Source organism: Chiloscyllium plagiosum, chromosome 25 (assembly GCF_004010195.1).
Source record: "Chiloscyllium plagiosum isolate BGI_BamShark_2017 chromosome 25, ASM401019v2, whole genome shotgun sequence".
Classification (NCBI taxonomy): Eukaryota; Metazoa; Chordata; class Chondrichthyes; order Orectolobiformes; family Hemiscylliidae; genus Chiloscyllium; species Chiloscyllium plagiosum.
In genome coordinates, this window is record NC_057734.1 from 27,801,364 (window position 1) to 27,829,075 (window position 27,712).

A 27,712-nucleotide genomic window follows, 5' to 3' on the forward strand; every position below is an offset into this window, starting at 1 on the left:
TGAATCGGGTTCCTGTGAGTGTGGCGTTGATGATCCGGTGTGTTTTTTTTATTTCCGTGTTTTTAATGATTACAAACGTGTCATCGACTTATCTGACCCAGAGTTTGGGTTGAATTTGTGGTAGGACTGTTTGTTCTAACCTTTGCATAACTGCCTCTGCTATGAGTCCCGAGATTGGTGATCCCATGGGTGTTCCGTTGATTTGTTCGTATATCTGGTTGTTGAATGTGAAGTGTATTGTGAGGCACAAGTCCAGTAGTTTTAGTATGCCGTCTTTGTTGATAGGTTCAGCGTCCTGTTTTCTGTTCTGTATGTCCAGTAGGTTGGCTATTGTTTCTCTGGCTAGGGTTTTGTCAATCGAAGTGAACAGTGCCGTCACGTCGAATGATATCATAGCATACTTGGTTTGAAATGGGGATAGCCACAGAAGATTCCTGCACTACCTGCCTCCCCCTCCTACCTTTCCTGGAGTTAACCCATCTGCCTGATTGTATCTGTGGCTTTTCTCCCTTCCTATAACTGCCATCCATCACACCCCCAGCTCTTGTAAATTCCTCATTGCCTCTAACTGTCACTCCAATCGGTCCGTGCAATATGATAGGATTTGCAACCAAACATATTAACTGCAGACATAATAATCAGTAACTTGGAAACTCTCCCTAAACTCCCATATCTGACAGAAAGAGCATATCACTCTATTAAAGGCCATTTTTGCTCCTTCACAATCTACAGACCCAGAAAATAGCACTGTCTTTTTGTTCTAAAAAAACCACTGATCCAGGCGAACTGAGTACTTATAGTTTATATTTTTATAGAATTTAATTAAGAGACAGATTTCAATTAAACAGATAATCAAGAAAGACTCACTCTATTCAGTATTGTAGACTTACAGCAAGGTTACACTTTAAAAACCATGAACTTATCTGTTTCTGTGCTGGTTCCTCCGTGGTCAGCTGTGAATTTCGCTGTTTGTTAATTTTTCCTAGACTCACTCCGATGTTCAGGGATGCATGAACTCAAACAGCAAAGGCAGTAACTGTGCAGATGCGTTGCTGTGTCAGCTAGCAGGTTTCTTTCTCCCTCTCCCTTCTGACCATGTGCTCACTTTCTTTGTCTGCCTTTCCTCCTTTTAAAATGTCGCTGTTTTGACTTTTTTTTAGACTGAACATCCTTACTACATTTATCCTGTCTAATCCTGTTAGGATTTTATAGATTTCTATGAGATCCCCTCCTCATTCCTCTGAACTCCAGTAAACATAGTTCCAGCTGATCCAACCACTTCTCACACATTAGTCCTGGGAATACTTGACTGCTAATCAGGCTGAAGCTTTTAATATTAATTTTTTACTATAAATATTCTGCAGTTAAATTGTGCCGTTTAATTCAGTGAGAATTATTACAATAAATTGTGATATTTATTATGATCAGAAGCGTTATACCATTTTTAATCATTATTCAGCTTATATTCTTATCCAAGATAGTATCATCTTAAGGACTAACCATTAAACTTTCATTAAAAAGTCACACTGATCATTCAACAAGAGAAATGGAAATGTGCATGTTTTCACAGTTTTGTTACGCCTACAGCTTAGAAATGAATCCTTGAAAATAAAACATAAACTGCGTATTACATCTAATGGATTCATATATGTTAATGGCTGCCGACTGTTATAGGGTACAGGTGAAGGACACCTACTGCCCTGGACATTCAAAAGAGGAAATGGCAATGGAAGCCATGCCTTACAATACATACAAAATACTGCAATCAGTTTTAGATACATGATAATGGAGCAAGAAGACTAAAATACATTGAAAGAAGGTATATTTATTAACTTTTCATTGTCAAAATCACTGTTTTCAAAATAGAAACCTTCACTTAAAAGATTGCAAACAACATTACTAGCAATTTATTATTAGTCTCTTGCCATTAGCTGCTTTTATGAAAGCATCTTGCCTGTCATTTGCACAGTTTTTTTTCTACTGAACACTACAATAAGACTACACAAAAACAAATTAGATTAAGGGATGCTCTGCAATCTTGCTCAAGGCAAAAATTAAAAATAAAAACAATTCTGTTAACTACATTTCTCTTGATTTCTTAATATTTGTCTTTTTCTGTTTGGATCTTTTACCCATTGCTTTTTCTCTTGGTACTGTCCTTGTCACTCCATTTGCATCAAATACCTTATCACATTAAGCCTCCTTATATGTGCTTTTATTTGTCTTGTGTATCTAAAACCTGCTATGTTTCTCATCCTTGCTGATTTACTCAACTTATATTGCAAGGTCAAGAAAAATCGTAACATGGCTGTTATCAGATACTGGATCAAAGACTGAAAGAGGAATTTCTGGGAACTGCTACAGCATGCATTGATGAAAACAATAGTTGGAACTTACGTTCTTGACAGGGATACAGTGATGGGTTTGGAAGAAAAAGAGCCACTGTGTGGTGTGAGCAATGGCAGGGAGTTAGCATACTTGGCTGCCTTGTCTGTATTGCTAAAATTGAGCACCAGGATCTGATGAGAATGTGTTACAATTAGGAAGTTTATAAGGTTATGCCTTCAGACTGTATCTTTTTGTTCATGGATTATAACATTTCGTGATTTTAAATTTGGGATTGTTTGTTATAAAGGCTGTAATTCTATAGAAAGTGTGATGTATCTAAAGGAGAATGTTCCGTTCTGTAATTGAAAGTATAAATTGCTGACAAAAAGAAATTGCATTCAGTTATGAGCATTTTTAGACATTTATTATGATAAAAGTTTTAAGGCATGAAATCTTGCTCTGTCATTCTTTCAACTAATAACTAGAAGTTTGAATTTATTTTTTAAAAGCTATCCTTCACTAAGAATTGATGTGATTATCTAATTTATGATCAATATGGACTGATAACCAATGTCTTTAAATTTCTACAATTGCGACATGCATCAGAAGGCAAAAATACAATGTAATCCATTTTTAGTTGGACATAGAGTCACAGAGTTATACAGCACAGAAACAGACCCTTTGGCCTAAATCGTCCATGTCGCTCATGTTTCCCCAGACTAAACTAGTCCCATTTATCCCCTAACCATTTCCTTTGATGCAGCTGTCGAAATGTCTTTTAAATTTAAAATTGTACCTGCATCCACCACTTCTTCTGGCAGTTTATTCCACATATGAACCACCCTCTGTGTGAAAAAGTTGTCCCTCAGGTCCCTTCTAAGTTTTTCTCTTCTCATCTTCAAAATACGCCCCCCTAGTTTCAAACTCACTCTCCCTAGGGGAAAAAAAACTTTGCTCTTCACCTTCTCTATGTCCTTCATGATTTTATAATCCTCTATAAGGTCACCCCTCAACCTCCTATGCTCCAGGGAAAAAAGTCCCGGCCATCCAGCCTCTCCTCATAACTCAAACCCTCCAGTCTCGGTAAAATCGCTGTAAATCATTTTTGAACCCTCTCCAATTCAATAATATCCTTAAGGCCTATAAAATCTTAAGGGACCATACAAAGCATTCTTAAATTTTCTCTTGGCTGAAAACTCACAACCAAGTAACAAAGTACTCCATCCCATTTTGTTTGTAGTGAAACCTTCACAGTATTATTGTTATCATTAAAAATCAGAGCTTCCAAGATAATATTAGGCAACACAATTTAAACTTGTACTATTTATTTATTTCAAATAAAAAAGATAGGTTCTGATGAATTCAACATAAATAAGTCATACCTGAATCTTGGAGAAATTCATTCCAATTAAAGTTTGTGCAAGGCTTGGTTACAACGGCTGGAGTCCATTTGAAGTAAAGATGGGGCAAAAAGAATACAAGAACAAATAAACAAACATTGTAACATTTACTAATTTCCTATTAATCACATCCCTTTCCTAACTTGAATGGATCTTTTTACAAAATTCAAAAAATTATTCCTTTGTGAATATTTTTACTACTACCTGTTGAGTGTTTGGGATGAAAACTAATTTACAAAATAAATTAATCTGATGATTGGGATAATTTTATAATGACAGGTTTTGAAATTTGGAGGCCCTCTCTTGCATTGCCAGATATGATTACAAGCTGGCAGGACTGTATAGGGAGTTGAAACTTTATTGCTGGAACAGCACAGCAGGTCAGGCAGCATCCAGGGAACAGGAGATTCGACGTTTCGGGCACAGGCCCTTCTTCAGGAATGGCCCTTCTTCATTCCTGAAGAATGGCCCTTCTTCATTCCTGAAGAAGGGCCTGTGCCCGAAACGTCGAATCTCCTGTTCCCTGGATGCTGCCTGACCTGCTGTGCTGTTCCAGCAATAAAGTTTCAACTTTGATCTCCAGCATCTGCAGACCTCACTTTCTCCTCGAGGACTGTATAGGGACTCCACCTCTCATCAATAATAAACTGCAAATAGTGGCAATAATGGCACCATAACCAAGGATATCATACGTTCCTGATGGGAGGAGAAAACAGCATAGGCTGTGGGCAAAAAGGGAAAAAGTAACTGCATAAGGAAAAGGGAAAGGGCCGTTTTTAAAACAGAACTAATAACATGCTGACTTATTTTTACAATGCAAGAATCTACTAAAAGGATGAACAGATCCTAAAGAGATAACCTCGCATTTTAAGACTGGAGTCATCATGGCTAAGACTGCAAATTGGATATTCAGATACAGACAACAATCTGACTTAATATTGGGAAAACTGTACTTAATGTTACAGTACAGAGTGCTTGGTTGAATTTCCAACATATGCTTTCTGGCGGAGGAAATTTCCTGATGGGAGTGTAAAAAAAAATTCTAAGTATCCTAACAAAGAATATTCAATTGAAATGATTAAATGAGTAATTTCTTTTATGAGTTGAGAGTGTGTTGCTGGAAAGCACAGCAGGTCAGGCAGCATTCAAAGAGCAGGAAAATCGACGTTTCGGGCCAACTCTGAAAACTCCAGCATCTGCAGACCTCACTGTCTCCTAATTTGTTTTATGAGATAGGGTCATCAATTAACCTTATCAAAACATACAAGATTCTTCCGGGCTTGACAGAGTAGAATCTGAAGGCAGAGTAAGGGGTCACCCATTTAAGATAGAGATGAGGATGAATTTATTTCTGAGAGGGTAGTGATTCTGTAGAATTTCTTACTGCATAAGGCTGTCGAGGCCAGGCAGTTATTCTATTCAAGACTAAGATAGACCAATTTTTAATTAGTAAGGGAATCAAGAGACTTGATGATAAGGCAGGAAAGTGGAGTTGAGGATTATCAGTTCACCCGTGATCTCATTGAATGATAGGGCAGACTTGATGGACTGAATGGCAGGGGATTCAGTGATGGTAATGCAATTGTCTGTAATCCAAGAAAGATGGTAAGATTTTCTCTTGTTGGAGATGTAATTGACTGACACTTGTGTGCAAAATTTAACTTGTCACTTGTTAGCCCGAACCTGGATATTGTCCAAGTCTTGCTATGCATGGACATGGGCTGCTTCATTGTGTGAGAAGTTGCGAATGGTTCTGAACGTCATGCAACCATCGGCGAACATCTCACTTCTGACCTTATGATATGACAGTACATTAATGATGCAGCTGAAGCTGACTGGGTCTAAGATACTACCCCTGAGGAACTCCTGCAATGATGTTTCACAACTGAGATGAATAGGTTCGAACAACTACAATCTTCCATGTATGACTCAAACCAGTAGGAGAGTTTTGCCTCTTGTTCCCAATGTCTTCGGTTTTGCTATGGCCTGTTGATGCCACACTCAGTCAAATGTGGCTTTGATTCAAGAGCAGACCATCTCACTTCACCTCTTGAGTTCAGCTCCTTTTTTCCCATACTTGGAGCAAGGCTGTAGTGAGGTCAGGAGTTGAATGGCCCTGAGGGAACTTAAGCCAAACTTCAATGAACAAATAATAGTTAAATAACTGCTGCTTGACAGCATATCAATTGCCCCTTTATTCACTTTGCTGACGATCTAGAGTAGATAGATATGGCAGTGATTGGATTTGTCCTGCTTTTTGTGGACAGGATATACCTGTGCAACTTTCTACACTACTGTATAGATGCCAGTACTGTTCTAGAACAGATTGGCTAGTGACAGGCTATTTCTGGAGCACAGGTCTTCAGTACTATTGCTGGAATGTTGTCAGGCCTTTAGCATCTAATGCCTTCTGCCATTTCTTGATATCATTTGGAGTAAATCAATTCAGCTGAAGACTGGCATCTATAATAATGGGAACCGTAAAAGGAGGCAAAGTTGGAGCATCAGAGTTAAAAGACAATTAGAAATGCTCAGCTTTGTCTTTTGCACTGATGTGCTGGGCCTCCCCATTGTTGAAGATCGGGATATTTCAGGAGTCTCTTTGTCCTGTTGGTTGTTTAATTATTTATTACAATTCACAACTGAATGTGGCAGGACTGCAGGGTTTAGATCTAATCTATTGATTTTTGAATCAATTAGCTGTGTCTATTGCATTCTGCTATGGTGTTAACATGCAAGGTGCTCTAAGTTGGAACTTCAGGCTTCATAACTCATTTTTAGATATGCCTGGTACACTCCTGGCACGGATTTCTTGCACTTTCAATTGATTCATCAATTTGGTAATATTGATTAAGTGAGGGATAAGCAAAGCTAAGATTATGGTGAAATACAATTCTGCTGCTGTTGATGGCCCAGAGGGTCATTTGGCCGCCCAGTTTGATCGCTTGCTCTGTTTGAAATCTACCCTGTTTATCACAGTGGTAGTGTCACACGACATGATGAATGGTATCCTCCATGTGAAGATAGGTTTTCTTTGTGACCAATTTTCTTTACCCAATTCCAGCACTTCTATGTGTCATTAAGAATCTATGATGAGAGGTGCAGATGGCCTCTGTAATATTTTACCATAGATCACAGAATACAATTGAAAAGCCTTTAAAAAATGTGAGCTGACATATGTGTAGTATACAATGTGAATTGATGTTAGAATAGGTGGTCACAAGTTTCAAATGTGATAAAGCCTAACAGCTGTAATTTAAATTAATGTGACACATACATTGAATGAATTAATTCAACAATGATACCATTAACCACAATCAAATCATTTTAAAATCTGTTTCATCCATAATAGCAACATAACAAATTGGGAACCAGTGTTTTTGCTGCTATCTGATGGTAAATTGCTGGAAACTGATAAAATTTGCATCATCAGCTTTTGGTAGTCTCTGAGCAATCTCGGTATTCTACCACAACACATAAAGCAGCTACACCAACTAGCTGCTGCTCATCAATTTTTGCCGAGTTCTGGGTTTGATTGGATCCACTGAAGTGCACACATATTGACTGCATTCCTGGTGACACTGTAATCATCCTGAAGTTTTTTAAGGATGATTACAGGACCCATTTCAATATATGCTTTTCAAAATTAAGCCAGGGGCTGGTTGCTGTTCTCCTGGCGCATATGGTTTGGGGCATCTTCTTCAGGGTGAATACAATCTTCTTCGATTCACGAGCCAGTTCTTCTCCGGTACAGAATTCCTTCTTTGCAGCCATTATTTTATGTGCTAGCAAAAGCTACAACTTTCAAACCAGCTTTGTCTTTCATTGTTTTTGCCGGATCATCCATTTTTGACCTTGTTTGCCAAGCTCTCTGTGAGCATGTCTTCAAATCCTATATATCTTCTAGACAACATGGCCCACTGCTGGGTATAGGATGTAATATGAGATTTGGCACCAAAATATTTAAGAGTCTTAAACGCTTGGTTGACTTATATGCTGTTATCAAAGGTATGAATTTCTTTGGATAGACAACTCAGGGATACTTTATCATAGAGAAATATTTTCCAGAAAAAATAAAGATATATCTCAACTACAATGTATACATTAATCAAATGGCATCTGCAGGTACATAAGCAGTCAGGGGCATTACACATTTAGCTCAAGGGCCTGAGCATCAGGTACGTAAAGACTTTTGATCTAAATGAAAATGTAGCACAAATCTGAGAAGTTACATCCTATTTTTTTTTTTTCTATCCATTCATAAATGTAGTGGCATGCTGCAAAATTTATTTTTATTCTAATTACCAAAATCTTCAAGTCGAATCCATTCAAAAATGACATATAACACCATTAATGCTTTAGCTACTGCGCCCCAAAGGCATGCCATTTGTATTTACTGTACTCGTCCAGTAGTCATAGGGAAGTACAAGCAAGTCACATCATAGTGGTACATTTAAGTGAAGAAATTATACAGACAGACTGCTAGAAAAGTACTGCAGCTGGTTTTATTGCTCACCAAATGTAACCACATTTAATTTCTAAAATGTTTTGACAATATTTGACAGGTTTTTATGATATGTAATTTTAAGTTCACTACAAATCACAAAACTGAATACTGATTTCTGGCTCTCACTGAATGTATGTTTGAGACAGTGAATGGTATTTTGTTTGTGTAGGCCTATGATAAACATGCAAAGTAATTAATGCAATAAAGCTTCACATACTTATATTGTGGATAAAAACTGCCAATTTAAAAAGTTTCAAAAAAAATTGCTGCAAATTCATGCAAAAGCAAATAATAAACAATAAAATTCATAACACCATGCTGAAAAGGCTACTGACTCTGTCAGTGAAACAGTCTGCACACCTTACCTTGAGGTTGCACACGAATCTTACTGCTAGCGAATGGCTTGAAAAGAGGAAATAAAATACAGGATGAATAATATTTAATATATATAAAGATAGAATTATATTTTCTTTGTACATGGATATTTGTATACAACATGTCAAATGAGTTCTTATTCATCTCCCACTCTAAAATAGGATATAATACATGTAAAAGATTACAATTAAGCTTGTTTAGAACTTTGGGAGATGCAGTAAAATAATTACATGACTAAATTTTACTTAAAGCATGCTCAATCTTTTTCAGGTTTAAAGAACTACCTTTACTCCAGTAGTTTACATTTGAATCAAATTATCTGAACTGGCCTTAATTACTCATTTACATTCTCAACTTCAAAACCCCCCAGGGTACACTGAATAATGATATCTTTAAAAATGTGTCCCCAAACATACTTTTCACTACTGCAGCAGCTAAGAGAAAATATTATAGCTTAAAATCTTAATGTTAGAGTTAACAATTGCTGAGAAATAGTTTTAACTAACATTCTATAAATTTGTTTTACTGAAAACCCTTCAGAGTCGAGAGCGTGGTGCTGGAAACACACAGGTCAGGCAACATCCAAGGAGCAGGAAAATTAATGTTTCGGGCATACGCCCTTCATCAGGAATGAGGCTTGTGGGCCAGGGGGGCTGAAAGATAAATGGGAGGGGGGTGGTGCTGGGGGTAAGGTAGCTGAGAATGCAATAGGTAGATGAAGGTGGAGGAGAAGATGTTAGGTCGGAGAGGAGGGTGGAGCAGATAGATGGGAAAGACACTCCAGCATCTGCAGTCCTCACTTCCTCCTAGTTGAAAACCCTTCAGTAATCTATCACACCAAATGCCTGTTATCAATAGAAATATCTTTTGACCCACTTTTCCATTCTTACCTCTCCATTCCTAATGAAATTCAACTCCAGAAGCAAAGGCCACCTTTGATATCTCACCAAAACGGCTATTTTTCAACTGAGAAAGGAAGAAATGACACCTACTCTAATATGGAATCTATTACGTTTAGATTCCATCTTTCCCTCAAATAACTTTCTGTTTAGTAATAACATAAAGCTGACAAGACCTTTTTTATGCTAACTTTGGATGGGGTGGGAATGATGTCAGGTTAATAGCTAATTAAACAAAAGTAAGATACTGAGGATGCTCGTTATCAGAAATAAAATTAGAAAATACTGATGTATTCAGTAGGTCTGGTGGTAGAGGAGACAGAAACAGATGCTTGATCTGAAGCATTTACTCTGTGTTCATAGTTGCAATTAGGCAGCTGAGTATTTCCAACATTTCCTTTTGTATTCCCTGGCTGAGATCAGTCAAATTACCAGAAATCAGGTTTTAAACTTGCATTATTTATTATTGCAAGATATAATGGCCTGGACTTTCTGCTGACCAGTCATCATTATCCCAGAGTAAATGGGAGTTGTGCATCACCATCAAAGCATGAACCAAAGGACATGTCCTGGAAATAGTACTTTGTACTTTCTGTTGGGGAATCAGTGTTCATCTGGAAGGTACTCAATGAATTTAAGTAGTTACTCAGACAAAAGTAACTGCACCGAACCATCGCCCTGCAGCAGGACCCAACCCAAACTCCACTGTACTGTCCTGACCAACACCAACTCCCATACCTCCAAACACCATCACCACTAACAGCACAACCTGTGTACCTGAAATCCTGCTGACTGCTATGAAAAAAGATTGTGGTTTGCCTGCCTCTGACATGTCTGTGTGAGAATGGTCAGAATGGAAATATGATTGGAATCTCCTCCCAGAAATGTGACGCTCCCTCTCCTTTCAGAAAAAAAGGGCCAGAGTGGCAATCTGTATGGAAAACCTGCCCGTTTTCTTTACCAGTCAAGTTTTTGAGGAAGTTACTTAATAATGGTAATTTGATTTTCTGATGTTAATTGGTAACAATTAATAACAGGGAGCTATACTTGTGACTTTAAAGAAGATTGGTATGAAATGGTTAAGTGAAATACAACGGTTCACTGAACTGATAATCAGAATTACTTGCTTTCGAATCATCTGTGGAACATCCAGTTAGTACAGACTATCATAATGCGGTAGTTTTGTTAGTAGATAAGGAATTCAGACGACTGAGCTATGAGCTCAAATCCCACTAGAGAAGTTATGGAATGTAAACTCTGTAACATAAATACTTTTGAAATAAAAATATCGTATCAGCAATGTTGACCATGAATATACTGAATTTACAGTTGTACGCATCTATTTGGTTTATCAATATCTTTTAGGAAAGCAAATCTGTTGTCATTACTCAATCTGATCTCTATGTGCCTTCATCCCCACACTCTAGACCATAGGTGGGCAACTAATTCTTCCAAGGGGCCACATGAGAAACCTGAGTTGTGTTGGAGGGCCGAACCAACAATAAGTTGAACATAATTCTGCTCAGTATTAATTTTCTCCCATTGTAAAAAGTACTAAATTATATAGTTTTGCACTGAAACTTATAATCAAAAGAATAAGGATATTCTGTTACAATAAAGATATTGAATTGTGGAGTAGGTCAAATATAGAAGAAATAAACAGTAAAAACAATAATTTCAGTATTTCATTTTATTTTTAACATGTTAATCTCACAAATCAATAATGAAAAGTTGTTTCATTATTGTTCAGTATTACAAACAACAAACAATTCTATACAAAAAGCAATAAGTGCTTTTGATGTTTTTCAGTTCATTTTACTTGTTTAGTGAGAAATATCCAGTCTATTTTGGGCTTGAACAAGTGCACTGAAATCTGGTTGAATGTCTGAGGTGGATATGCGAAGGACAGTTGAGAGGTGATCATCAGTGAAAGGGGATCTGTATTTGAATTTGTTGAACTTCACCATTGAGAATGTCTGTTCACATATAAAGATAGATCCAAGAGGACTAGAATCTTCTGAGCATGCCTCCTCATGTGTGGAAAGTTCTCCTCTTTGAGGGAAGAGTAAAAATCAAGCAGTGAGACTGACCTAAAGTGTGTTAGACTGCCAGAAGTGTGTTAGACTGCAGGTCGATGAGTTCAAGCTGAACATCACTAGGTGCATTCTCCACATTGCATGTAAATGGGGAAAAAATCATGGGCATTTCATTCTCAACCGTTTTAAACTCTTGAAATCACCTTGAAAATTCACCATTCAGTGCTTCTAACATAGATGAGTACCTGTTGAGGTGATCAGCTGAAGGTGTGGCTTCTTTCAGTGTTGGCAAGTGGTGAGAATGTTGTCCTCCATTTGGCTTGACAGAAGCTGCAACTTTCTCATAAAAGCCTTCACAAAGTTGTACATTTCATGCACAAAAAGGTCCTTGCACTGCAGTTTCACATTTAGTTCATTCATAAGTGCAGTCACCTCAACAGCAAAACCAAGGTCTGCAATCCAGTCTGCATCTGAAAGCTGTGGAATGCCATTCCATTTCTTCACACAGAAATTTTGAATCTCTTCTCTTAGGTCCCATACACTTTTCAGCATTTTGCCCAGGCTGAGCCACCTGACAGCTGTGTGGTAGCCTATGTCACGATGTTTTCCTCCACGATGTTTCATTTTCCTCCACGATGTCTCATTTTCCTCCAAAAGTGGAACAAACTGCCTGTGATTCAAAGCTCTTGCCCTGATGAAGTTAACTATTTAGTTACAACATCAACCACATGGTTAATTTTTAACACTGACTTACACAACACTTCCTGATGTATAATACAATGCAAAAATTCCAATTTCTGTTCAGGGTTAATTTCTGTCACTTTATCCTGCATTCTCTTTAAGAGTCCAACATTTGTTCCCGTTAGATTTGGACAACTATCCGTTGTCACACCCACCAGCTTGTCCCATTTTAGTCCCAATGTGTCCAAACATGCATTTACCTCCGTGAACAAATCATTACTAGTTGTTGTTCATTTCATTGACTGCATGGCTGCCAGCTCCTCCTTGATTTTAAAGTCCGTAGTTATCCCACGTACGAAGATGAGAAGCTCGGCTGTGTCACGTATGTCGCAGCTCTCATCCATAGCCAAGGAAAAAAAGTCAAAGTTGACTGCTCTGTGCTGCAGCTGAAGCTCCAGATTTCTCGTAATGTCCCCAATCCTTCTCATTACAGTGCGTTGGGAGAGGGGCACATTCTCAAATGCCTCCTTTTTCTCTGGGCATATTAGTTCTGCACAGTCCAACAAACACTCCTTAATAAACTCTCCATCAGAAAACGGTTTACTGTTTCTAGCGATTTTGTGGGATATGACATAACTTGTCTTGGCGTGAGCTAACATGTTGAGGGCTAGCCAGCAAGCATCACTTTTAGCTGTTCACGTACGCACATACACACGCATGTGCATCCATACGTAAATAAAAAATGCATCCTTTTCAAAACAAAAGCAACACAGTTGTATTGTGTGCATGACGTAAATACATTTTCATTTATGTTCTAATTTAAGATTGACCTCATGCGGGCCGGACAGGAACGACCAAAGGGCCGGATATGGCCCGCAGGCTGTAAAATGCCCAGGTCTGCTTTAGACTAATATCATTTGACTTAACTGGCTAGTATCTAGCAGGTCACTCTGGCAGTGTTGATTGTTACAGAAGAGTCTAAAAAGAACAAACTTGAATGGACAACTCAACATAATCATCAGCACCAGAAATGACAAAGACACAACCAAACCATGTGATCCTGCAAAGTCCTCCTCAAATATTTGTGTCAAAATTAAGACAGCTATTTCATAGACAAGTCAAGCAACAGCCTAATGTATAAGTACTATCTAATAAAACATCCTAAACTGCTTCATCACCATTTCCAGGTATACCTGTTGTCATGGTAGGTCAGACCAACAAAGTTACACTTTGGGATACATTCAGGATTGACTGGCCTTTTCCAGTATAGCCACAATAGCATTTAGCTAGTAATTTGGAAAATCGTTCAGGTTTGCCTTGTCCAAAAAAAGCAAGACAAATCCAATCCATTCCAATACTGACCATCAGTTTGCTCTCAATTATCAAAGTGATGCAAGGGCTATTAATAATGCTAGCAAACAGCACTTGCAAATCAACTACTGATCAAACCTCAGTTTCAAAAAGGGCAAATTCACTTCTGGACCTGATTACAGCTTTGATGCAAACAAAGTTACATGCTCAAGTGCAGATGTGAGGTGACAATGACAGCCTTTAATATCAAGGTGGTATTTGACTGAACATGGCATGAAGCAGTTGAACATCAAAGACTGAAGTCAATGTGCTCCAGGGGAAAACTTTCACTAGTTGGAATCATAACTAGTACAAAGGAAAATGGATGTGGGTTTTTGAAGTTAATTATATCAACCACAGGACATCAGCAAGGAATTCCTCAGAGTTAGTCCCCGTGTCAAAGCATCTTTAGCTGCTTTGTCAGTGACTTTCATGATCATAAAGTCAGAAGTGGGGATACTTGCTAACAGCTGCAATGTGCAGTTCCATTTGTAACCTTTCCGATAATGAAGGAGTCTGTGCCTGTATACAGCAAGACCTGGACAATGTTAATTTTTAAATATTTCTGGTATTGCTCCTGGCATGAACTCCTGCATTCCTCAATGATTCAAGTTTGGTTTGATGGTTTGATGGCAATGGCAGAGTGAGAAATATCCAGGCATTAGATTGCAGTTGGTGGTTGAATACATTTCTGCTGTGCTGTTGATTGCCAAAACCTCATGGTTAGATGCCCAGATTTAAGCAGCTCATTCTGTTCTGAATCTATACATTTAGCATGACTGTAGTGCCACACAACATGATGGATGCTATCCTTAATGTGAAGACAGGACTTTGTCTCCACTACCAATACTGTCAAGGACAAGGACACCTCAGACAGGTAGATTAGAAATGATGAAGCTAAGGCGAAAGTGAGGACTGCAGATGCTGGAGATATCAGTCAAGAGTGTGGTGCTGGAAAAGCACAGCAGGTCAGGCAGCAAACGAGAAGTAAGAACATCGACTTTTTGGGCAAAAGTGTTTCATCGGAAATGATGAAGCCGAGTAGACTTTACACTTTTGTTGGTTGCCCACATGCCCAGTTTGGTAATTATGGCTGTCAATTCCTGGCCAGCTAGGGCAGTAATGGCCTCAAGCCATGCCTGATGACAGACAATGAAGTCTACCATATAACATGCCTGCTGTGCTCATGCTATTATCAGTGTTTCTTCTAAGTGGTGTTCATGCAGAGAAGCAATGAATTCAACAATTCTACCAACAGGTCAGCTGTTCTCACATTTTGTGCTCGAGAGATGATTATTGCCTATGATTATTTATTCCTTGGTGTGGGGCGGGCGGGGGGGGCAGCTCTTGACAGCGAAAAACATATATCATTAGTTGGAAGGAATGAGTTTAATTTTCTGATTTCCGATCTTTTAATGCACAATAGCTTCAGCCATGGTGATTCTTAGATGTTGAGGCAGAACACAAATGAAGATTTTCTGAAAAGAGAACTATGTGTTCTTAAAATAAAATTGGAAAACTGACCTTGATAATCAGTATGTATGGATTCTGTTTACTTATTGTGAAATGGAAATGAACATCATATATGCTGAAACCTTCACTGCAGTGCTCTGCTATAAATACACAGATCACATTCATGCCATTGTTTTTGTTATATTATAGCCATATTACTTACTCCTGTTTCTAAAGAACTGCAAAAATACAAATTGAAATTCTGCATAAATAAGCAGAATAAAATATTTATTCTAGTTCCGTGAAACATTAATATTAATGCTGAAGCTTCTATTCCACCCATTAACTGGAATGACTACCATAAATACAAGTAACAGCAAATCTAAAAGACCACTTAAACTGGAAAAAAATATAACTAACAGGAATCAGTGAGTTAATAGTCATGTTTGTTTGGCAAAGTCTTCAGACTTTATAACATATTGACAAGGAGAATATTGTAAGTCTGTGGAAGCATTGGCAAAATGATTTTAAAATGGCTCCTGTTTCTTGTTGTTGAAGGCATGGGAAAAAAATCAGCACCTTTTTGGCTTTCGATCGTTACCTCTTTGGCCTTGCAAGTGGTCATCAAGTCAGGATGGATTATAATGCCCTAAAGTTAAATAATCTGTTGAAACCCAGCTTTTGGCCTCAAACATCAAAACCAGGAGGAGGTGTCTACAATTGCTTATGGAAGTCACACTCAGCAGGATTCAATGCAGAAAGGCACCAGGAAAAGAAGCATTTGTTCACAAAAAATGACAAAACAATTAGCTGTTGAAGCTCCCTTACTGCAAACAGTTCAAATTAAAAACCAACAATGAAAATACATGCAGATCTTGGTCATATGTGTTAGACAAAGCAAAGATAATATGAAGACATACCCAATGCACCTCTGCTGTTTTCTTCAATTGGTCTGTGAAAGCCACCAGAAACCTGACAATTAAGGAAGTTTTCAGAGAAAGAACATTACAAAGGATTCACGAAAGCATCATGTCAACATTTTGCACCAAATGGATGTTAAAAATTATAAGAAGTAACACCTCAAAAGATGAGAAAACAGATAGGAAATTTAATTTAAAAAATTGCAGTACTACAGACAGCTTCAGGGGTTATCTTTAATAAAATCCAAATTATATTTGGCTCTCCAGGCAACTGTACTAGACAAAGGTGGCTGAAGGAATTTCAAGTGCAATAGTGTAAATCTGCTGAGAATGATACTATTTAATCAAAGTGTATGCTGAGCACAGAACTACACTAATAAGCCTCCAGTCATAATACAAATGACTTTCTAGAGAATTTAACCAAGATATCCATCACATAACCAGAGGATGTCAATAGGAAGACACAAAGATAGATACTACCCATGATGTACTAAGCCTTTGATAGCTTTTGTTAAACCAGGCTAATTATTCCAATGGTTCTAAGTCCCATCAAGCAGATCATGATTTTTTCAAAAAATAATTACTATTTCCAATAGTAGTTTGATGAGACTCGTAACTCAATATCATATGCATTCACAGTAAGGCACAGAATTGCTGCTGCAGAAACAGTATTGGAAAAATAAGATTCAACATTTTTCATATCACATGAACAGTTATTTGCACAAGGATGTGCAGAGACTGAGTTGAATCTTGCATCTCCAAATGTTTTATGTATTTGTGATTCATAATTAATCTGTATGAATTACATGCATATTTTTGTAGGCATCATGTAATGGGTGAATAATATGCACTAATGCATATTACTGAAGAAATGAAGGAGCAGCTCAAAGGTTCTGCATAAGTTAACAACAACCTAAATAGTACTTTTTTTAACCAGTTATGATATTCCAGTAAATGCATTGCTACCAAAAACATCAAAAAATTCAACAACTTATATAATGCCTTTAATGCAGAAAATAATTACCCAAGGTACTTCACATGGGGGAAAAACAGATGCTGATCCAATGTAGGAAAGATTACATAAGCTGAATAAGAAAAGAGAGCAGGAGAAAACCATGCTTCTTTTAAGCTAGTTCTGCTATTCAATCCAATAATAGGCTAATCTTGCACCTCAGTGCGATCTTCCCATATTACACTCAGGGAACCCTAATCACCTTATGGTCCAAAACCCCTCTGTTTTGATATAGTCAGTGACTGAATGTTCATTAGAATTCTCTACTTAGAATGTAAAGTTCCAAATCACAGAGCAGATATTGCTTCTCATCTCCAGACCTAAATGATCAAACTTTACTTCAGCGAGCACATATTCCAGATTTCTCAGCTAGGAATAACATCCTCCCATGTATAACAATTGGGAATCTTAGATATTTCAATGAGAGCACCTTTCATTCTTCTAAATTCCAGGGAATACAATATATTAAAAACTTTTTCCCAGGATAACCTTCTCATTCCAGGAATTAGTCCAGTGAACGATTGATGCACTTTCTCCAAGGTAATCATATCCTTTCTGAGGGATGAAGGCGAAAGCTAAAATTCTATAAAGTATCCAGGTGTGGTCTCATCAAGTCTCTATAAGATTAAAATAAGACTTCATGCTCTTATATTTCAATCTCTTCACAATAAAAGCTAAAACACTTCTTGCTTGCTGTATCCATGTCATGATCCTAGATTAGAACCCAAAATGTATGTTACTATCTGGTTGGGGACGAGTAACTTATTTATTTAAAAGTTAAAGAAAAGCTTGAAATTCAGAGTACTTACCGTGAGGATAAAGCCATAGGATTGCACAGTTTCAAGTTAAACAAAATAAACTTTACTATACAAAACCAGAAAGAAAACAATCTATAATATCTATCTTATACTTTAGCATCCAGAATTAACACAAAGGAAATACGAATTAGGAGGAAAATTGTGCCTCAACACAACCATATTACACATTGAATGGCAGGTACAACCAAGGCTGATCCCACAGACTTGCCAGCAACTCACCTGTCAATAATCCCTGAGTTACAAGATCTTGTTAACACTGTCTTCCACTTAGCTTTCAACAGGATCCAAAAATGTCCAGCTTCTTTAAGTCTTGGTTTAACCTGGTGTTGTGTGATTTTTAACTCTTTAAGTCTGACAACCTCAATGCCTGCTCACCTCCAAATTGTTCAATTTCTTTCCTAGCCTGTACTCTCCTGAAGTCTGAAGGGTAGAGTACAGCACTGACTTTCTGGTACACAACCAGCTGTCTAGCCACTCTGAGCAGAACACTCTTTCTTAAAGGGGTTATTGTTTTCTCATCAGCCAGCAGTAAGAGCCAATGACATTCTACCACTCTCATAGGTCCCAATTATTTCTTCTGGGCCTGAAAGGAATGGTTCCCAGGGCTTCCTGAGTCCTATCCCTGACTATTAGCTACGCCTAACGACTCCTAGTGTTTCTCTGAGCCTTCAAAGCGCAAGCATGCTAACTGCAGCTCCAAGTCGTATTGGTCAAGTTTCTCTGGTCTTCTCTCAGTGGTTTCTCCCATTGGTCTCTGATCTTGTAGGCCTGGGATATCCCTTGCAGAACACTAAACATTGTGCAAGGTCTTTTCTCATGCTTTTTAAATAGCTGACTCCTTCAGGCACAGAAATGGCTGCTCTGCATATGAGCCAAAACTCATGGTCTATTAGGAAATGGAGTTTCACAGGAGTCCAAAATGAGTTAAGTTCATGTCTCACGAAAAAGTCAATTAACTTTCTGTGATTTGTGTGTGACACTGGGGCCTGAATACGGACATTGCCCAGTTTATCACCATTGCAAAAAATTCTAATTTTCCGTCCAAGGTGGATAATTTCATGCCTTCCTGTGCAGTATTTTATCTACAATGTCCCACTCATTGCCTATATCCTTTTGTAGTCTCTATATGTCCTCCCAATAGCTTACTGTTCCATTTAACTTTGTATCATAAGCAATCTCAGATTCTCAGTACCCTCACCTTAGAGATTGTAAATAGTTCGGGCCCACCTGCTTAATCTTACATTACTCTCCAAGTTACAACCTGAAAATGACTTATTTTTTCTGTTCTGTTTTCCATCTACTTAACGATCCTTAATCTACGCGAGTGTATTATTGTCAAATAAATTAGTTGCAGTTTTGTGTAATAACCACTTTACTGGCATCTTATTACATGCCATGGATCCATTATGATCCTGAAAGTTGCCATTTAGCTGATCAGACATATGCTAGTTTTTTGTAGAACGTTTTTTGAAAATCCAAATTCTCCACATCCATTTGTTTCCCCTCTTCTATGCTGCTCATTTCAACTTGAAAGGTCTCTATCAGATGTTTTTAAATGTGATTTCCTTTCCATGAATTCATGCTGATTCTGCTTATTTTAATTCTCTAAGTGCTCTTTTACCATGCTCTTAATAGTTAATTTAACACCTTCTTAATTACTAATGTAACAGGCTTGTAGTACCATGGTTCTTTTTCCCTCCTTTCTTTCAAATTAGATTACGTTTGCTGCCTGCAAATCCATGGGGATACTTCCAGCATACATTATCTCTGAGCTATCTCTCTTAAAACCTTACAAAATGGCTCATCAGGCCCAGATCTGTCAACTTTAAGTCTCATTAATTTGTACTCTATTACTTCATTAATAATATCTTCAAGTTTCTAATTTTCACTAGATTCTTGGTTTGGTAAAATTTCTGGTTAAGTTTGCTGTGTTCATTCAGAAGGGGTGGCTAAAAGCTTGGAAGACTCATTTGCTAATGTAACTGGGAACGCAACTGAGTAAGTTGTTCGGACAGAGTCCTATGCAGCTAGACATGCGATTCCTGGCTTGGGAAAACTTGACACCATCACTGATTATCTGAAATGGGAAATGTTTGGCTCTCTAGTGGCACTGTTGTTCACTCTGAGCACAAAGAAGCATGATCATCAGATATGTACATGCAGGAACAAAGAAGCATTCAAGACTGACTCCCAAATGACAAAATAAAATTTACACTACAGTTCTGCAGGCCATCTTACTGCTATTATTTCAGATTTATTGATGCAATAGTTAAACAGTTGTCCCTAATTCCCTCCACCAAAGGAGAAAATAAGATACATGCTTGCTGTTACCTAGATTTCTGCAGTACAGTCTCCATGACTTCACACTTCTTTTCATCTTGGAGATCTTCATTGATGTCTGTTCCACCAAATATAACTCCATATGGAACATTACTGTCTAAAAGAATTGGTATCTTTACATATCTGCAATATCATTTCTTTCAACAACTGACTTACTTCTCTATATCAGAACATACAAAAAATGAAAAGCTGATTTCAGCTGCTTACATTGATAAACATTATTCACTTTGACACCATTTCAAGATGAGAGGAATAGCGTGAGGAGGAAGGGGTTGAAATAGAAAGGGAGAGAGATAGTGGGCGGAAAGAAAGGGGGAAGTAGGAAAAGGAGGAGGAGCAGCAAGGAAAATAACCATTTTTGAAAACTGCGAATACTCCATATTTAACTTAGAAGGAAAAGAAAAAATGCCATGAAGCTGGCATATATAAGATTATCACATTATTGATCAAATTGAGGTTTCTTGATCTGTGCACATGGCAGAACAAGTGAAGAAAAGCAGTGGGACATAAAGAAAGTACTGGAGCTCTGATGAAGTTAGAAAATCCTGTTATCTTGCTGGAACAGGTCTTCATCCCAGGTAATTTGGTGCAAAGATCTTTGAAAGATGAGAACACAGGTACTAAAGAGGTAAATGGCATTCTGTGTTTTATGCAGCAGATAATGATGATTAATCTGTAAAATGATTGCTTAAAGCATTCCTGTTCTGGTCATCCCAAAATGGGGCATAATTAGAATCATATAAATACAAAGTCATTATTCAAAAGAATGGACAATGGCTACAATTTTTTTTTAATTCACTAGAAACATAAGTTTAATCTTTCTTCCAAACATAGCAGAGGGATTGTAGTGGAGTCTTGACCACCATATTTCCCTCACCAGCAATTTCCTGTGAGAGGAAGAGAAAGCCTTAAAAAAAATCCAGCCTAATTGATGACAACATGATTGCCAGGAGACAACTGCCACTGGATATATCTCTCCAGTTCCTACAAATGATACTCCCTTTTTGGAGCAAAACTTCACATGCCACAAGAATCCGAATAATATGCCAAAAGGTCAATTAATCACTTACAGTCATAGAGATGTATAGTACAGAAACAGAACCATCTGTCCAACTTGTCCATGCCAACCAGATATCCCAATCCAATCTAGTCCCACCTGCCAGCACCCGGCCCATATCCCTCCAAACCCTTCCTATTCATATACCCATCCAGATGCCTCTTAAATGTTGCAATTGTACCAGTCTCCGCCACTTCCTCTGGCAGCCCATTCCACGCACGCACCATCCTCTGTGTGAAAAGGTTGCCCCTTAGGTCTCTTTTATATCTTTCCCCTCTCACCATAAACCTATGTCCTCGAGTTCTGGACTCCCCCACCCCAAAAAAGATCTTGTCTATTTACCCGATCCATGCCCCTCATGATTTTATAAAACTCTATAAAGTCACCCCTCAGCCTCTGATGCTCCAGGGAAAATAGCCCCAGCCTATTCGACCTCTCCCTATAACTCAAATCCTCCAACCCTGCTAACATCCTTGTAAATCTTTTCTGAACCCTTTTGAGTTTCACACAATCCTTTTGATAGGAAGGAGACCAGAATTGCACGCAATATTCCAATAGTGGGCTAACCATTGTCCTGTACAGCCGCCACATGACCCCCCAAATCCTGTACTCAATACTCTGACCAATAAAGGAAAGCATACCAAACGCTTTCTTCAACTATCCTATCTACCTGTGACTCTACTTTTAAGCAATACACCCTAGGACCTTGGTGGCTCAGTGGTTAGTGCTACTGCCTCACAGCACAATGGTCCCAGGTTTGATCCCAGCCTTGGGCAACTGTCTGTGTGCAGTTTGCACGTTCTCTGCGTGGATTTCCTCCGGGTGCTCCAGTTTCTTCCCACAGTCCAAAGATGTGCAGGTCAGGTGAATTGGCATTAGTCAGAGGAAGGTGGGTTTGGGTGGGTTACTCTTCGGAGGGTCGATGTGGACTGGTTGGGCCGAAGGGCCTGTTTCCACACTGGAGGGAATCTAATCTAATTAAGTGTATAAGTCCTGCTAAGATTTTCCAAAATGCAGCACCTCACATTTATTTAAATTAAACTCCATCTGCCATTCCTCAGTCCAATGGCCGATCTGATCAAGATCCCGTTGTAATCTCAGGTAACCTTCTTCACTGTCCACTATACCTCCAATTGTGGTGTCATCTGCAAACTTACTAACCATGCCTCTTGTGCTCACATCCAAATCATTTATATAAATGATGAAAAGAGCGGACCCAGCACCGATCCTTGTGGTACTCCACTGGTCACAGGCCTCCGGTCTGAAGAACAATGCTCCCTCACCACCCTCTGCCTTCTACCTTTGAGCCAGTTCTGTATCCAAATGGCTAGTTCTCCCTTTATTCAATGAGATCCAACCTTGCTAACCAGTCTCCCATGGGGAACCATGTCGAACGCCTTACTGAAGTCCATATAGATCACATCGACTGCTCTGCCCTCATCAATCTTCTTTGTTACTTCTTCAAAAAACTCAGTCGAGTTTGTGAGACATGATTCCTCACACACAAAGCCATGTTGACTATCCCTAATCAGTCCTTGCCTTTCCCAATACATGTACATCCTGTCCCTCAGGATTCCCTCTAACAACTTGCCCACCACCGAGGTCAGTCTCACTGGTCTATAGTTCCCTGGCTTGTCCCTACCAGCTTTCTTAAATAGTAGCAGCACATTAGCCAACCTCCACTCTTCCGGCACCCCACCTGTGACTATCGAGGCCCACAGAGTTCTAGGGTACACCTGATCAGGTCCTGGGGATTTATCCACTTTTATGCATTTCAAAACATTCAGAACTTCCTCCTCTGTAATATGGACACTTTTCAAGATGCTACCATCTATTTCCCTACATTCTGCATCCTCCATGTCCTTTTCTACAATAAACACTCGTTTAGTATCTTCTCCTCTCCTGTGGCTTCACACAAAGGCCGCTTTGCTGATCTTTGGGGCCCTATTCTCTCCCTAGTTACCCTTTTGTTCTTAATGTATTTGTAAAAACCCTTTGGATTCTCCTTAACTCTATTTGCCAAAGCTATCTCATGTCCCCTTTTTGCCCTCCTCATTTCCCTCTTAAGTATACTCCAACTGCCTTTATACTCTTCTAAGGATTCACTCAATCTATTCTGTCTATACCTTACATATGCTTCCTTCTTTTCCTTAACCAAACCCTCAATTTCTTTAGTCATCCAGCATTCCCTATATCTACCAGCCTTTCCTTTCACCCTGACAGGAATATACTGTCTCTGCACTCTCATTATCTCATTTCTGAAGGCTTCTCATTTTCCAGCCGTCCCTTTCCTGTGAGCATCTGCCCTAAATCAGCTTTTGAAAGTTCTTGCCTAATACCCTCAAATTTGGCCTTTCTCCAATTTAGAACTTCAGCTTTTCAATCTGGTCTATCTTTTTCCATCACTATTTTAAAATTAATAGTTTTACCCTCAGTCACCTGCCCTGCCTTATTTCCTAAGAGTAAGTCAGGTTTTGCACTTTCTCTAGCAGGTACACCCACATACTGAATCAGGAAATTTTCTTGTACACACTTAACAAATTCCTCTCCGTCTAAACTCTTAACACTATGGCAAACCCAATCTATGTTTGGAAAGTTAAAATCCCCTACCATAACCACCCTGTTACTCTTACAGATAACTGAGATCTCCTTACAAATTTGTTTCTCAATTTCCTTCTGACTATTAGGGGGTCTATAATACAGTCCTAATAAGGTGATCATCCCTTTCTTATTTCTCAGTTCCACCCAAATAGCTTCCCTGGATGTATTTCCAGGAATATCCTCCCTCAGTACAGCTGTAATGCTATCCCTTATCAAAAACGCCACTCCTCCTCCTCCTCCCTTGCCTTCCTTTCTATCTTGCCTCTAGCATTTGTAATCTGGAACATTAAGCTGCTTGTCCTGTTCATCTCTGCGCCATGTTTCTGTAATTGCTACGATATCCCAATCCCTGAGTTCATCTGCCTTCCCTGTTAGGCCCCTTGCATTGAAATAAATGCAATTTAATTCATCAGTCCTGCCTTGTTCTCTGCTTTATCCCTGCCTGCCCTGACTGTTTGGCTCAATTCTGTTCTCAACTGTATCAGTTTCAGACTGATCCCTCAGTATTTCCGTGGGTCCCATCACCACCATGACTTAAATCCCCCCACCACACCCTCACCCCCGCCATCTTACTAGTTTAAAATCCTCCTGAGCAGCTCCAGCAAATCTCCCTGCCAGTATATTAATCCCCTTCCAATTCAGGTGCAATCCATCCTTCAGGTCATTTCTACCCCAGAAGAGATTCCAATGATCCAAAAATGTGAATCTTTCCCCCATATACCAGCTCCTCAGCCATGCATTCATCTGCTCTATCCTCTTATTCCTACCCTCACTAGCTCATAGCACCGGGAGTAAACCAGATATTACTACTCACGAGGACCTCCTTTTTAAATTCCTGCCTAACTCCCTGTATTCTCCCTTCAGAATCTGAACCTTTTCCCTTCCTATGTCATTGGTTCCAATGTGTACAATGACATCCTGCTGGCTCCTCTCCCCATTGAGAACATTCTGCACTGTCTCTGAGACAATCCTTGATCCTTGCACCAGGGAAGCAACACACCATTCTAATTTTTGCTGCTGGCCACAGAAACATCTGTCTGTGCCTCAGACTAAATAGTCCCTTATTGACATACCTCTCATTGCATTGAAGCCAGTCTCAATACCAGAAACTTGGCTGTTCGAAAAGGAAATTATTGAGCACCTAACCTGATTCCATTGTTATGTAATTGTATGGATCTCCTCATTTTCAATAATTTACCTAATCCAAATAATCTGACCAAATGTCCACAGTCTAGTCTGTTTAGCATTTCATATGCTTCAATCAATTATCCACACAACCTACCTTATTCCTAAATTGAAAATATCCAGCTCCATGGGCCTTTCACATAAGATAGGAATTAACCCAGTGTTGGAATTTTTTCCAGATTCTCTATATCTTCCACAAAACAAAGAGAACCAGTCTGCTTGAACAGGCCTATATCATTATCAGGTACAAGGAACTTGTTCCTTCCATAACAAGGCAAGAGCTGATATTCTGAAAACAAACCGGCTCAAAATTGCATTACACTGCTCCCTGGATCACTGAATATGAAAACATGAAAATATTCCCCATTATTCGCAGAATAAAACACTATGACAATTCCAATTGGTACATTCCTGGTTACAAACATACATTGAAGTCAGTTAGCCTTACAGCCGGTTTATACAGGCCTTACCAATCAAATGCAATTGTCAGCCTGTGGGAAGGCCGGCCGGGGGAGGACCAGTCAGTACGCATGGAGGCTGGGAGCCGGACAGGCCATGGCCAGTCCATAGGAATGCTGGCCAGGAGAAAGGGTCAGTCAGGACGCGGGGTGGGCGGTTACTGGAAGGCTGACAGCCTGACTGTAGGAAAGCAGGTCGGGATGGCTTGGCTAGTACGTGGGGTAACTGGGAGCCGATGGCTGACGTCCATCCTGGAGGAAAGCGAGCTAGGGAGGGTCAGTCAGTACGCAGGGCGGCCTGACAACGACAGGCCAACAACCTGCTCGTAGGAAAGCTGCCTGGGGTAGTCCGCTCAGTATGTGGGGTGACTGAGAGCTGGGGTGTCGACGACCAGCCTGAAGGAAAGCAGGCCTGGGGAGGGACGGTCAGTAAGCAGTGTGACCAGAGACAGGAAAGTTGACTGTCCTGCAGGAATGTTAGCCAAGGACGGTCTGAACAGTATGTGGTGTGGACTGATGTCAGGTGTTTTTTTTCAGCTATATTGGATCTGTGTTCTCTGCCCTGTTTCTAATTTGATTGCACTGTCTTGTCTGTGTTTGTTACTGTTATCTTTGTGATGAATGGAAGTGGGATGTGAGTTTTGTCCTTATCTCCCTGAAAACTGTTTGAACGGTGGGGTTTGGGGTTTGGCTTTGTTGCCCTTTCCCCTGTATATAGTGTTTTTTTTTTGGCAAACTGCTGCTTTCTGTTAACTGTTAAATGTATGATGTACTGTTTGATAAATTTAGAAAAAAATCAAATGCAATTGCCTTCATTTCATCATAGAATCATAGAATTCCTACAGCGTGGAAACAGGCCATTTGGCTCAGCAATTCCACACCAACCCTCCAAATAGTATCCCACCCAGACCCATTCCCCTACCCTATTACTTTACATTTCTCCTGATTAATGCACCTAACCTAAAAATCCCTGAACACTATGGGCAATTTAGCATGGCTACTTCACCAAACCTGCACATCTTTGGACTGTGGGAGGAATCTGGAGCACCTGGAGAAAACCCACGCAGACAGTCACCCATTGCTGGAATTGAACCCAGGTCCCTGGCGCTGTGAGGCAGCAGTGCTAACCACTGAGTCACCGTGCTGCCAATGCATACATTAATAACCGAGTTTTCAGAGAAAAAAAATGTTCTTTAGCTCAGAAATATTTCTGGATGTAGGTTTGCTCGCTGAGCTGGAAGGTTCATTTCCAGACATTTTGTCACCATACTAGGTAACACCTTCAGTGGGCCTCAGGCAAAGTACTACTGAAAATTCCTGCTTTCTATTTATATGTTCAGGTTTCTTTCTGTCGGTGATGTCATTTCCCGTGGTGATGTCATTTCCTATGGTGAAGTCACTTCCTGTTCTTTTTCTCGGGGGTGGTAGAGTTAGACATTGAGTTAGACCCCATCTACCACCCCCTGAGAAAAAGAACAGGAAGTGATTTCACCACAGGAAATGACATCACCACCCAAAAAAACCCAAACATATAAATAGAAAGCAGGAATCATCAGCAGTGCTTCGCCTGAGGCCCACTGAAGATGTTACCTAGTTGGGTGATGAAATGTCTGGAAATGAACCTTCCAGCTCAGCGAACAAACCTACATCTAGAACCTCAAACTGAGCTCAAATCTTCTCAAAACTTGCTCAGAAATATTTCATTTAGAATTTCTTCCTCCAGGCCTTTGTTAAAAGTTCTCAAAATGTATTCCATTCTGCGTTTTGTTTTGTTGAACACTGAAACAAAATAAAAAATAGGAGATACAATTCCAAAAGTAATGGAGAGGATGTATGTATATGTACACAGTCCACTGAAGCTTGTAGGACACATGGAAAGAACAGTAAATAAAGCATATAGTGTTCTCAGCTTTATTAATAAGGGCATAGCGTAAGAGAGCAAAGAGGTGATGTTGAACTTGAATAAGACACTTGTTAGAACTCAGCTGGAATACTGGGTACAGTTGTGAGTGCAACATTATAGGAAAGAGGCAAATGCATTGGATAGAGAAAGAAATGATTTATAAGAATGGTTCCAAGTATTAGAAAAGCGCAGCAGGTCAGGCAGCATCCAGGGAACAGGAGAATCGACGTTTCGGGCATAAGCCCTTCTTCAGGAATGAGGAAAGTTGTCCAGCAGGCTAAGATAAAAGGTAGGGAGGAGGGACTTGGGGGAGGGGCGTCGGAAATGTGATAGGTGGAAAGAGGTCAAGGTGAAGGTGATAGGTCAGACTGGGGTGGGGGCGGAGAGGTC

General features: G+C 39.3%; 1 protein-coding gene across 4 annotated transcripts in view; it reads right to left on the reverse strand.

Moving 5' to 3' along the window:
• The window catches only part of glt1d1 (glycosyltransferase 1 domain containing 1), a 98,025-nt gene that overhangs the window by 52,739 nt on the left and 17,574 nt on the right, over positions 1–27,712 (reverse strand). For all 4 annotated transcript variants that reach the window (XM_043715785.1, XM_043715788.1, XM_043715786.1 and 1 more), the window contains exons 3-6: positions 20,110–20,215; positions 15,949–16,000; positions 8,601–8,637; positions 3,711–3,767 (exon numbers count right to left, since the gene is read on the reverse strand). In XM_043715785.1, the coding sequence (XP_043571720.1) occupies positions 3,711–3,767; positions 8,601–8,637; positions 15,949–16,000; positions 20,110–20,215 (252 nt within the window). The remainder of the gene's footprint in view (positions 1–3,710; positions 3,768–8,600; positions 8,638–15,948; positions 16,001–20,109; positions 20,216–27,712) is intronic.